The sequence below is a fragment of the Chlorocebus sabaeus genome, chromosome 16 (assembly GCF_047675955.1).
Source record: "Chlorocebus sabaeus isolate Y175 chromosome 16, mChlSab1.0.hap1, whole genome shotgun sequence".
Classification (NCBI taxonomy): domain Eukaryota; kingdom Metazoa; phylum Chordata; class Mammalia; order Primates; family Cercopithecidae; genus Chlorocebus; species Chlorocebus sabaeus.
The window spans coordinates 37,050,294-37,063,719 of NC_132919.1; the positions used below are offsets into that span (position 1 = coordinate 37,050,294).

Sequence of the window (13,426 nt, forward strand, 5' to 3'; positions counted from 1 at the left end):
TGGAGACCTGGTAGTTTAAAGCACTAAGGGATCAAAAGGGTCTGGGGAAGCGTGCAGGAACAGATGTATCCTTGAAAATTCCTTCTGGCAGTATGGCAGGCAATTTTAAGGGTAGTAAGTCTTCAAATAAATAAATGTAATAAAGAGAAGATATGATGTAAGCTTTACTGAAACAAGGTGGCAACACTGACTCAGAACATTTACCGCTCCCCCGTTACAACCCCCCAATAAAACAGTAATTTATAAGGTCTGATGCTAATGAAAAGATAGATAAGTGTACCAGTGCAACAGAATAGAATCTCAGATTAGACACACACAACCCTCGTTGGACATGTGACTTACAAAGTTTCCGCTGCAGGTAAGTTTTTTCAGTAATTATTGCTCCAGCACTCAGATATTGATACAGAAAAAGCTCAAGTCTTGACTCCTAAACAAAAAACAATGCCATGTGAATTCTAACTCTAACCATGAAAGATAATACCATTTATTTGTAGGAACATTTTGAATTACAAATTCAATTTATTTTATATTTACAAGTCTGTTAAGATTTTAAAGTTCTTTCTAGCACAAGTTTTGATAATTTGTCTTGATAATTTATCAATAGTTTTGACAATGGTCTTTCCAGTCATTTGTCCATTAAGTTTTCTAATTTATTGGAATTAAGTTGTTTGTAACATTGTAACAAATTCCTTAATTTGTTTGTAACAAATTAAGTTGTTTGTAAATTCCTACATTGTTAATTTAATGGCTGTAGGATATCTAGTGATGTCGGTAATTTGTGAATTCTATTTTGTTTTCTTTTCTGGGGGTTGGGAGGACCGGATCTCACTCTGTCACCCAGGCTGGAGTGCAGTGGCACCATCACGGCTAACTGCATCCTTAAACTCCCAAGCTCAAGCAGTCCTCTTGCCTCAGCCTTCCTGTATCTGGAACTGCAGGCTTGTGCCACTGTGCCTGGCTAATTTTTTTTTAACATTTTTTTTGTAGAGACAAGGCCTCACTATGTTGTCCAGGCTGATCTAGAACTCCTGAGTTCAGGTGGTCCTCCTGTCTTGGCCTCCCAAAGGGTTGGGATTAGAGGCATGAGCCACTGTGCCCAGTCTCTCTATTTTCTTAATCAGTCTACCTAGATATTTGGTTTTATTTCTAGCTGTAGGTTTATTTATAGGGAAGTAGTGTGAGGTATGTGTTGATTAGCAAGTTCAGCAGTTTATTTTCCAGTTTGCCAATGGTTTTTTTTTTTTTTTTTTCATAACCTGGCATTGTATTTAGTGAAGTCAATATGAAGATGTTTATGTATTTCCTTTTCAATTTGTTAAAAGAATAAATTATATTGGATGATTTCCCAGTGTTAAACTGTTCTTACACCCTGGGTTTCACCCTGGGGTAATTATCTATAATCCTTTTTATATATTCCTGGATTTAATTTTTGCATCTATGTTCATGAGGGAGATTCGTGTATATTTTCTTTTTCTTGTTATGCCTTGTCTGTTGTTTTGTTTCATTCATTAGACACTTAGGAAGGTATTTCTTTTTTTGGAATTTTCTATGATAATTTGTATAGGATTGTAATTATATTTTTCTTAAATCTTTCGAGTTTCTGTTATTGGATTCATATACATTTATGGTTATTATGACCCTTTATGAACCATCCTTTGTTAATAGTGATATTCTTGTTCTTAATGTTTATCTGATAATAATATATCCATTTCAGCTCTTTTGTTACTATACGTATGGTACGTATTTTTCCATTTTTCAGTTTTAAGTTAGTTGTGTGTTTGAATTCGTTGGTGTAGACATAATATAGTATCATTATCCAGTCTGACAGTTTCTAGTTTTAAATATTCTATGTTTATACATTATGAGAAGGAATGAGATTATGTGCGTGTGTGTGTATATGTGTATATATATGTGTTAATATAATATGTGCATGTGTGTGTACGTGTGTATATACACTTAAATATAGTATGGTATATCTGTATGTATATACACACGTACACACACACCCATATATATCTGTATGTATATATCTGTATGTATATACATACACACACCCCATATATATCTGTATGTATATATCTGTATATATATACATACACACACACCCCATGTCTATCTGTATGTATATATCTGTATGTATATACACCCATACACACATACCCCATATATATCTGTATGTATATACACACCCCATATATATCTATATGTATATACACACATACACACCCCATATATATCTGTATGTATATATCTGTATGTATATACACACACACCCCATATATATCTGTATGTATATATACACGCCCCATATATATCTGTATGTATATGCCTGTATGTATATAAACACATACACACCCACCACATATATGTCGGTATGTATATACCTATATATATACACACACACCCCATATATGTCTGTATGTATATACACACGTACACACACACCCCATATATATCTGTATGTATATACACACACCCATATATATCTGTATGTATATACACATATACACACACACCCGTATATATCTGTATGTATATATCTGTATGTATATACATACAACACACACATACCCCATATATATCTGTATGTGTATATCTGTATGTATATATACACACACCCCATATATATCTATATGTATATACCTGTATGTATATAAACACATACCCACCACATATATGTCTGTATGTATATACCTGTATGTATATACACACACCCCATATATGTCTGTATGTATTTATCTTTATGTATATACACACATACACACACACCCCATATATATCTGTATGTATGTATCTGTATGTGTATGCACACATACACACCTCATATATATCTGTATGTATACATCTGTATGTATATATACTACCCCATATATATCTGTATGTATATATCTTTATGTATACACACACATAAATACTTTCTCTTTGGTTCCATTGACTCTTCATAGTAGTGCATGTTTTTTTTTGTGTGTTCCATTATTTGATATTTTCTGTCAAACACTGTGTGTAAAGGTATAGTACAGATGTTGGTAATTAATATTTTAAACATGGAAATGCCTTTTCTTCTATCAAGGCATTAAAAGGGTATTAAGTTGATATAATATGTAGATGAGGTGGTTTGAGCCTTTAGTATAGTAACAGAACAGAAATGGAATTTACAATTATTTCTAAAATTTCATATTATCTCCTTTATAAGGATATTGTCTCTATCTTTTTGTATATTCAGAGTACACATACACATGTATAGCAAATTGTCATTTATTAATAGCAAACAACCCAGTAAAATATATATAGAAAAGTTTTTAACAGGCCCAGCTAGAAAAAAAAATCACAAGGATCTAACGGTAGTCACTTGTTAGAATTATTCTGCATCAGTAAATGAAATTGTTGTTTTTAAAGATGAATAAAATTAATAAAGCATGCATATGAAATAATACATTTTCCTTTTTTCTACTCATATTAGCATCTGTTGCTCAGATTTACCAGCCTCCAATTTTGGAAAATAAGCTATTAGTTTGTTAGATATTTAGTAACAATTATAATCTTTATTTGATTTTTTGAGGTAAATATTAAGCTTGGCTATTTATATTAATATCCTGGAAGGAATAGCACAACATAAAGTAGTGGCTTTGGATGTATTTTAGGAATTTTGCTTTAAAAAATTGTTTATAACTAAATTATTTTCTAATTATTTCTAAATCTTGGGCATTGAGAAGAATATTGCTTTTACAGATTCTTAGTGAATTTTACTATATTGAGTCAATCAGAAATAACTTATTTATGAGTAGCAGTTGTCTTAGATTTGTATGTGTTGGGAAATTCATCTGCCATTTCAACTTAAAGTGATAGGTTACATAAATCCATTTTATCTTTAATACCATGACTAAAACATCATTGGAAAAACACTTTTAGTAGATAGCCAACAATGTATTATCTTCTCCATTCTTTTTTTTTCTTTTTTTTCGTTTCCTTTTGAGACAGCATCTCACTATGTTGCCTAGGCTGGTCTTAATCTCCTGGGCTCAAGTGTTTCTCCTGCCTCAGCCTCTTGAGTAGCTGGGATCACAGATGTGCAACACTGTGCTGGGCTTGATCTTATCCATCTTTAATGTAGACTTATTGGATTCAAAAATAAATGAAAACAAAACTTTATTTTATGTATTTTTATTTTTAGAGATGAGATCTTGCTGTTGCCTAGGCTGGAGTGCAGTGGCGCGATAACAACTCCCTGCAGCCTCGACCTCCTGGGCTCAAGTGATCCTCCTGCCTGAGCCTCCTGAGTAGCTAGGACTACAGGCTCACACCACCACACCTGGCTAATTTATTTTTGTTATTTCTTATAGAGACAGGGTCTTCCTGTGTTGCCCAGGCTGGTCTCGACCTCCTGGGCCCAAGTGATCCTTCTGCCTTGGCCTCCAGGAATGTTGGGATTGTAGGCATGAGCCACCATGCCTGGCCAAAACAAAACTTTATTAAAAGACAAATATTTTTTGAGGTGGTAGTTTTTCCTTCCATCACTTTTCTTCTAGTCATCTGTATCTTACTTGTATATAGGATTTTGTGGTTTATATTTTTACACATTTTAAGAGGCAGAAGTTTCTAGCCTAAATATTATAGGAAATGTTTAATTTTAAAATTGTATTAGTAGGCACTTGTTTTCATCTAGATGATATAATGCATTTCTGATTCCACTTACAGAATTTCACATTCACTTTTTTCTTTCTTTTTTTCCCCCCTCTAATTTTAGGATCCTTGTCGTAGTCTTGCAGGAGAAAATTGCTGCCTTTGATAGCTGTACTTTCACGAAGAAATTCTTTGTCACAAGTATGTACCAATTTTTTTTCCCTTATGCCTTTGGGTTTATACTAATTACTTGACACAATCAGAAAACTAACTGTAATTTTCTCAACAGTATTTAATGTTTTCAGTTTTGATGATTTTCTTGTGATTCTGTGGTTGTTCTCATTGAGTAATATAATTGTATGATATATATTTTCAACTTTCCAACACGTTTTCTTTATATTACTAAGCAAGCTTTGTTGTAGGTTACCTCACTTTCTCCCTACGTACTCTCCTTGAGTAATTGTGATTTAGTTTCATGTAGCTGTTTCATACTTTCAAAGCAATTGTTAAATTGCTTAACATACCGTATTTTTATACATTATACCTTTACATATGAGCAAAATTTGTTTCTACTAACATTAGTATCTGTCATTTAACCAAAAGGTTAAAAAACCATATTTTTCAAATAATTACTTATATTTTAAAAGAGTGTTTAAAAACCTTCCATACTGTTAAATAAACTTATGTACTTATAAGGCTGTAAGCACAATTTCCTTTAAAAGTTTTGTTTGTGTTTGTAAATTGATAATATTTGCAGCTTTTCTATGGGAGTATTTGGCAGCTTGAGATTTTGTAATGGGAGAATTTGTGGTGAGTCCTCATTTGGGTCAACTTACAGATTTTCTGTATGATGGAAAAAAATGTAAACATGTAAAGCCTTGGAAAATATATTGGCAGAATCAGTATAGAAGTTGGCACATTTTCAAAGAAAGCAATTTAGCAATTTCATATTACCAATTTTACTATAATTTCTCAATTTAAACCATATATGACAGAGATAAGAGTGGAAAAACCTTTTACTCAGAAGGGAGAATACAGTATGTATTCTTCTTAGTTTTTATTGCTATTTGAAATGGTTAAATGTATCTTAAATATATAAATGTCTTCAATTTTCAATAATTTGGCCTATTATGTAAACATGTAATAATATAGTGCTATGGCAAAAATACTGTATCTTAATTAAATTTCTAGTGCCACAGATATGCCATTTCTTTTCCTGTAAAGGCCACAAGCAATAACTTTTTATTTTGGGAAATATATACATGTATATAATTAGAGTAGTAGTATGATAAACACCCATGCATTTATTATCTAGTTTCAACAACTATCAAATAATGGACAGTCTTTTTCATTTATACCCCTTCCCCAATTATTTTGAAGCATATTGCAGGCATTATAGAATTTAATTTGTACATATTTATTATCTACGTCTGAAGGATAAGAACTTGAAAAATTACCAAGTGAGTATATAATTATCCAAACTGCAGTCTTTTGATTTGCACAGTTGCCATACTGGATTTAACTCTGATCAACATATGTAAACTTGTAAAGTCCTGAGTGAGCACAGATATATGGTTATCTTGTCCATTTACTACCAATGAAACTCCCAAGGTTTTTGGTACACCAAAACCTACTTTATGAAAGTTTAGCATCCTTGCTAAATCTTTTCTGCAACTCAATTTTCATGCTTCTTATGTCCCATGTAATTTGAATCACTCATTATTCTCATTTTGTTGGAGGTATATTTTTCCTTTGTCTTCGTGACTGGAATGGCCTTTTCACTAATACCTCTTCTCCTTATGATGTTTTAATCCTATATATCTTTCTGGGCCCAGTGTAGATAGTAATTCTTATATGAAGTCTTTGTTGACCCCTTTAGCTTACAGCAACTTCTCCTTCTAAATCCCCTAAAGATAACATTTCCCGCTGTCTGTTGGCAGAGTATTAGATTTTCAACATACTTTGCAGATCAGGATTCCCTGATCAAATATGCTTAGAAAATACTACCTTCTGTTGAGACTGGCAATGGTGATTAGTATTTTGTCTGTTTAAATTTATTTAATGTATTTCTTTATTTCCCATATTTATTTGATAACAGACCTCATTTGTTACCCAACACCCGTTGGGAATGCTTTTGTAGTATGTCATCTCTGCCTCTCTTAAGGCACTTACATTCTATCTTGTATACATTTTCTGTCGGTTTCCCGCTAGACAGTAATCTCACTGAGAGGAGAGTTACTCAGTTTGTTTTGGATTGAGGAAATAAAGTTTTACCATGGAAGGCATAGTGTGTCTATTATGTCCTTGCCAACATAAAAATATTAATGATTTTTTTTGTTCTTTTAATGTATTCACTAAAGATGAATACATTTATCAAAATTATGTTCTGGTTTCAAAGCACAAGTTTTTTTTTTTCAGGATGTTTAGTTAACAAAAATGTTTGTGATAATAGTATGTCTTAAAATGTAGTGTTTATCTGCCAACAGTTATCAGATGAGGAATAAAGTTATTTATATAGGATCAGTACAGATCTTTATAGGTCTGAGTTGGAAATTAAAAGTAAGTGGTGAATATTTTAAGAAATGAATACACACACACACACACACACACACACAGTATATATAGAGATAAATGAAATTTCTCTCTTACAAGTCACATTGGGGTAAATCCAGAAATTTTGGAAAGGATGAGTTTGTTAGAAAATTATGTCTTCATAGGCGTCAGCTCTTAAGTATCTGTGTCGTATCTGCAGTACCTCTCCTGTCTGTCTCTAAAGGATTTCCTCTTTGAAAATGGGATCTTCTGTTCTGCAAACTTTTAGTAAGCATGAAACATAAGTCAAATTTGATAAAAGCGAACAGGAGACTGACTGAGTTGTTAGCAGTCTTTCTTAATGCCTTTCATGCTTTCCTTTTTCCTTAATGTCTTTTTGGGACATCTTTGCCATGTATTCCTGAATACTTCCCCCTGAATTGCTGGACCACTGAATAGATACAACAAGTTTTGTTAAAACATTAGTCTCTCTTGTATTCTGTGAATTCTTCACTACAGGAAGAAGAGATCTAGAGGGGTCAACAGTGTTTGTGGTACCGTAGAAAGGTACTTTAAAAGTGAAATACAGCTTTTAGTTAAGTCCTGGTCAAGTGGCTGGAGGTCCACAGTGATGAAGTTTTAGTAATTCCTGACCCATAAATATTATCACTTATTCTTTCAGAGTAATGTTTGCATAATGGTTCCCATGGGTTGGGCATTCCTTAAAATCTATTTAGTGTGGATTTCATAAAATCTGAAATGTATGTTACTTAAATGGTTAAAATGTTGAAAAAAGAGTAGTAAATAAAAGTACATTCTGTCATTTCTGGGAATAAATGTTGGAAATAAGTGTAATTAACTATGTATGTAAGCCCAGTAATGTCTTTTTTCTTTTTTTGAGATGGAGTCTCACTCTTTTGCCCAGGCTGGAGTATAGTGGCATGTTCTCGGCTCACTGCAGCCTCCACCTCCTGGGCTCAAGCAATTCTCGTGCCTCAGCTTCCTGAGTAGCTGGGACTACAGGCTTGCACCACCATGCCTGGCTAATTTTTGTATTTTTAGTAGAGATGTGGTTTTACCATGTTGTCCAGGCTGGTCTCGAACTCCTGAGCTCAGGTGATCTGCCCTCCTTGGCCTTCCAAAGTGCTAGAATTACAGGCATGAGCCTCCGTGCCTGGCCAGTAATGTCTTAGTGAGGAAAGATGTTTTTAATTTTAATATAGTTGTCAGAAGGTAGGATAGTGCATCTCCATGGGAAGAATAGTGACTGAAAGGGAGTATAAGAGGGTGCTTTGGGGAATCTATAATGTCCTTTTTTTGGTCTGGTTGTTATTTATGTGTTCAATATGTGTTCACTTTGTTGATTTGGGTAATGCTGCATGTATATTATATTTCAATACACACTTAATATGAAAAAGTTCAGAAAGCAACAGTAACATATGTTTATGATTTCTTTCTTTGTACTCTGGATACAATTTGATGTAGCCTTTCACTATGGGTCCCCCTTACCTGTTCATCTACAAATACCCTTACCAATACTAGTAATGTATTTTATTTCATATTTCTCTTAGGAAGTATGTCATTCTTAGTGGGGTCGAATTTATGCATATGACATATGATTTTAGGTTGGTAAGATTGATGATATTCTGCAAATATTTGAATGAAGGAATTTGGCCAATTTTCTTTGAAATTACAGCTTCCTCTAACGTGGTTTATATCAATATTTAGAGCAAAATTTACCATGACCAGATTTTTAAAATTAAAGAACAAAGGGTGCCACTTCATAAGTTGAAAGAATCTTATTTTCCTCCAGTTTCTGCATCTTCTCCCTGTTCCTTTCTACAGACTGAAACTTTTGTCAGGTGAATCCCATGCCTGTAAGCTGGTTTTGCCTGTTCAGACTGAAAGGTATAGGATATAGAGATCGGAGCACAGGATACTGGGATGTAGGGAGCAGGTGGGACAGGGTACACTGAGATAGCATTTGTAGTAGTTCATTTGCCTGTAGCACATAGTTTTTCTCCGTTTATTGGTACCTAGTTCTTAAAGTAGGACTACATAGCCCATGTCAAATGACAAGATCTCCACTTAATGAAGATGTTGTTTTGATCATGCAAGCAGTTATCTTCTAAAATAGTTTGAAAAGGTTTTGTATAATACCTTTTTAGTGCATTGGTTATATACGAATACAATGAAGGGACTGTAAAATAAGTAGAGACAGCTGTGTCCATCAGAGCAAGCATCATGGGAATTTGTGCCAAAGGGTGGAAGGAACAGGTAAAGAGAGCTGATAGAGGACTGTTAATGGAACGCATCCAATATGATGAGAAAGGAGACACCTTTGTATTTGGATATAAAGAAAAAGTCGCCTTGGGCAGCTGTCTGATGTGGAAATCCAAAACCCATGTATGATTAGGAAAACAAAAGACAAAGATCAATAGATGTCATTAGCAGTCATTTTCAGTGTTCTTAAATTGAAAGGTAGATATGAAGTCTCCAGAGAGATCAAAGGAATGTTCAGTAAGCAATCTTGTTCCATTGGCCTCTATTTTTACTTGGAGGAGAAAACTTATTTCTTATAATCTTAGTGTTATTTCTTGGTTTTAATGTGTTCTTCATTTATGTTAATGATTGATAACAAATAGAACAAATGGGAATGGAAATTTTACTTTAAAATGCAAAATTATCTTTAAGTTTTGAAAGAGGAGCTTTGCTTTTATATGAAGAAACAGGTTTGTAATATTTATGATAATTCATCAATAGGTTAGTGTGAGTTCTAAGTTCAGCTTACATTAAAAGTTAAACCTATGTTTGTTTTTCTGGGTTCTCCATAAGATGGACAAGGTCACTATGATGTTTTTAGGGCATGTGCTGGTGCCAGATACATAGTGGACACTCAGTGAATATGTATGCAATGAACTAACTTGTGACTTTTTCATTCTCTGCACATAGTTCTCATCCATTGAGTCTTAGAATGGCAGTACTCTGAAATTCATGGTATGCTTCATATACATGAAAAGTAAACCGAAAATAAAACAGGAGTTTTAAACTCAAAACTCATAAAAACTTATGAGAGTTGTTAATCAGCTGTATGATGGTTAAACAAATCTGTGAAATGGTATTTAATGTTTTATATGCTTATGAGTTTTTCTGGGGAGGATGTTCACATTTTTTTTTGTTGTTGTTTTTTGTTTTTTTTTTTTTGAGATGGAGTCTCGCTCTGTCGCCAGGCTGGAGTGCTGTGGCACAATCTCAGCTCACTGCAACCTCTGCCTCCTAGGTTCAGATGATTCTCCTGCCTCAGCCTCTCAAGTAGCTGGGATTACAGGCGCCCACCACCACACCCAGCTAATTTTTGTATTTTTAGTAGCGATGGGGTTTCATCATATTGGCCAGGATGGTCTTGATCTCTTGACCTTGTGATCCACCTGCCTCGGCCTCCGAAAGTGCTGGGATTACAGGCATGAGCCACTGCGCCCAGCCATATGCCACATTTTATCTGATCATTAGTTAACAGATATTTGATTTGTTTCTACTTTTGGGCTGTTGTCGATAATGCTTGTATGAACACCAGTGCACAAGTTTTTCAGTGGACATATGTTCTCTTGGGTATGAACATTTAGCTACAAGTTTTTGTAATTTTGAAATTTGAATTTCCCTAATGGCTAATGACACTGACCATTTTTAATGTGCTTATTTGCCATTTGTATATCTTTGTCCATTTTAAAATTATTTGTCTTTTCAATACTGAGTGGTAATAGTAATTTTTATATTATAGATATAAGTCACTTATCAGATATATTTTTTGCAAAAAATATTCCCTCATTCTTTAGATTGTCTTTTCACTTCTTTTTTCTTTATTTTGTTTTTTGTTTTTGTTTGTTTGTTTTTGAAACAGAGTCTTGCTGTCTCCCAGGCTGGAGTGCAGTGGCGCAATCTTGGCTCACTGCAAGCTTTGCCTCCTGGGTTCATGTCATTCTCCTGCCTCAGCCTCCCAGGTAGCTGGGACTACAGGCGCCCGCCACCACACCCAGCTAATTTTTTGTATTTTTAGTAGAGACGGGATTTCACCGTGTTAGCCAGGATGGTCTCGATCTCCTGACCTCATGATTTGCCTGCCTCGGCCTCCCAAGGTGCTGGGATTACAGACATGAGCCACCGCACCTGGCCTGGTGTTTTCACTTTCCTGATGGTGTCCTTTAAAGCATGTTAAATTTGCATTTGTTTTGATGAAGTCCAATTTATGTATTTTTCTTTTGTCCTATGTAAGAAACCATTGCCTAATCCAAGGTCATGAAAATTTGCAATATTTTGTTCTAAGAACTTTTATATTTAAGCCTTTGATCCATTTTTGTATGTGGTGTGAGCTAGGGGTCCACCTTCATTCCAGTCTAAATGCTTTTGCATTTGGATATCCAGTAGTCCCAGCACCATTTGTTGAAAAGACTTCTTTTACCATTGACTTGTCTTGGTATTCTTGTTGAAAATCAGTTGACTTATAAATGTAAATACCTGTTTTCTTAAAAAAAAGAGCTCAGACTTTTTATTTGTCCTTGCCACGAAAAATAAGGCAAAGTATCACAGTTCAGTTTTTTGTTTTTTGAAATGAGTTCGGGTCACCTCTCCATTAGGATCACTTTCTGGGAGGATGCCATCTAAAATTGCATCATGCTTGTGTACCCTTCTTAATCACTTTTTTAGTAATGGAAAAATATAGTGTGCCTCTAAAAATTTTTTACCTTCATTTAAATTGGGAAATGAGTTCTTTTAACATCCAGTTCTCTTTCTTTGTCCAAAAACATTGTAAATATGTTAGAGTTAGGCCTAGTATTATAGACATTCATGTTCCCCCAACCCCTTCACTTGTTTTCGGAGTTTACCTAGAGGCAAAGGTTAATCTTTAAAGAAGTCATGCTTATAAGGTTGGGATGGTGCTAAGTGGCTTATGTTCTCTGATTCCAGCTATAAAGCATTCTTTTGGCAAGCAGGAAAATGGTTGTTTTCATTACAATATACTGTAATTCTTGAGGTCCACTGAACTCTAAAAATATGGACTCAAAAGATGAAATGAAGAATTGTAAACTGTTTTTCCTTAGGATCCTTTTGTATTTGTAAGGTTAAAGTGGTTATCAGAATTGACTGAGAGTTAGATTATTTAGTTTTAAAGCTAATTCAGGAGATTAGCTATGTCTAATGTGACACCACAGGTCACAGGTACTTGGTTCTGTTTTTCATGACAAATTTTAAAAGGGGAAAAACTTTGTTATAGATCATATTTATCCTCATTTCTTCAGCTCTGAAATTGTCAATGGAATACATGTATACATACTCATATAAAATTATATTTTAATGAATAAGATTAATTTATTCAATAAGAATCTAATCTATTGTGTAAATACTACATAATTTATATTAGAGTATGTTGTCTTTGTACAATTTTAGTGCGTTTTTGTCCTATATATGTTTCCATAATATGCATTTAATAGATAATAGTAATATTATAGTTAACCTGAGGTCAGTTTTCCAGAAACCCAAAGTATTGCGAATATATTCCTTCAAACAGTAGCATAAATGAACAGTTTTTTAAAAAGTGAGCAATAAAATGAGAAAGCTTTTATTTTATTTATGTGGACTTTGTTTTAGGGTCTGTCTCTTCTCTATAAGTTTATTATTTTCTTTTCAAGACAAAAATTCAAGATAGATGGCAGTTTAGGGAGCTGGGCTAAAAATGGCTGTGTACTGGAAGTGACAGTAAGGTGTGCTTCTTTAGTGCTTTTGAGCATAGCAATAGGAACATAGTCAGAATGAGCAGGGAGTGGTGGCAGGGGAGGGCCAGTGGTGAAGAAAACAGATTCTTCAATTTACATATCCCTCTAATCAAGTTGGAGGAAGATAGAAAATAAACAGTAAATATATGTCGTAGAACAATTATGTTATGTCATAGAACAATTATGTTAATTATGTTGTTATTGGCTAGAACTGCAAACAAGAAGAATGATATTGAGTGAAATGTAAATACAAAGGATTATGCAGTTCCCCAACATCTTTCTGTGGAGGCAGCCTTTCAGAGTTACTTGTCCTCATTGGCCTCAATGAGGTCAAATACTCATTCTTTTTCTCTCCCCATTGTGGTAGCATGTCTGATAGTCTCATTTTCTTTTGCCTTTAAATTCCTGAACCCATCATATAATTTCTCTCTCCTCTCCCAAAATTCTTCCTTGATTTATGAGTGTTAGACTTAAAATGACCCCTCTTAACTTCATTCTCTTGTTTA

General features: G+C 34.0%; 1 protein-coding gene across 5 annotated transcripts in view; it reads left to right on the plus strand.

Moving 5' to 3' along the window:
- BCAS3 (BCAS3 microtubule associated cell migration factor) overlaps positions 1 to 13,426 on the plus strand; it is a 710,433-nt gene that overhangs the window by 190,783 nt on the left and 506,224 nt on the right. For all 5 annotated transcript variants that reach the window (XM_008011209.3, XM_037993644.2, XM_008011214.3 and 2 more), the window contains exon 9: positions 4,745 to 4,821. In XM_008011209.3, the coding sequence (XP_008009400.2) occupies positions 4,745 to 4,821 (77 nt within the window). The remainder of the gene's footprint in view (positions 1 to 4,744; positions 4,822 to 13,426) is intronic.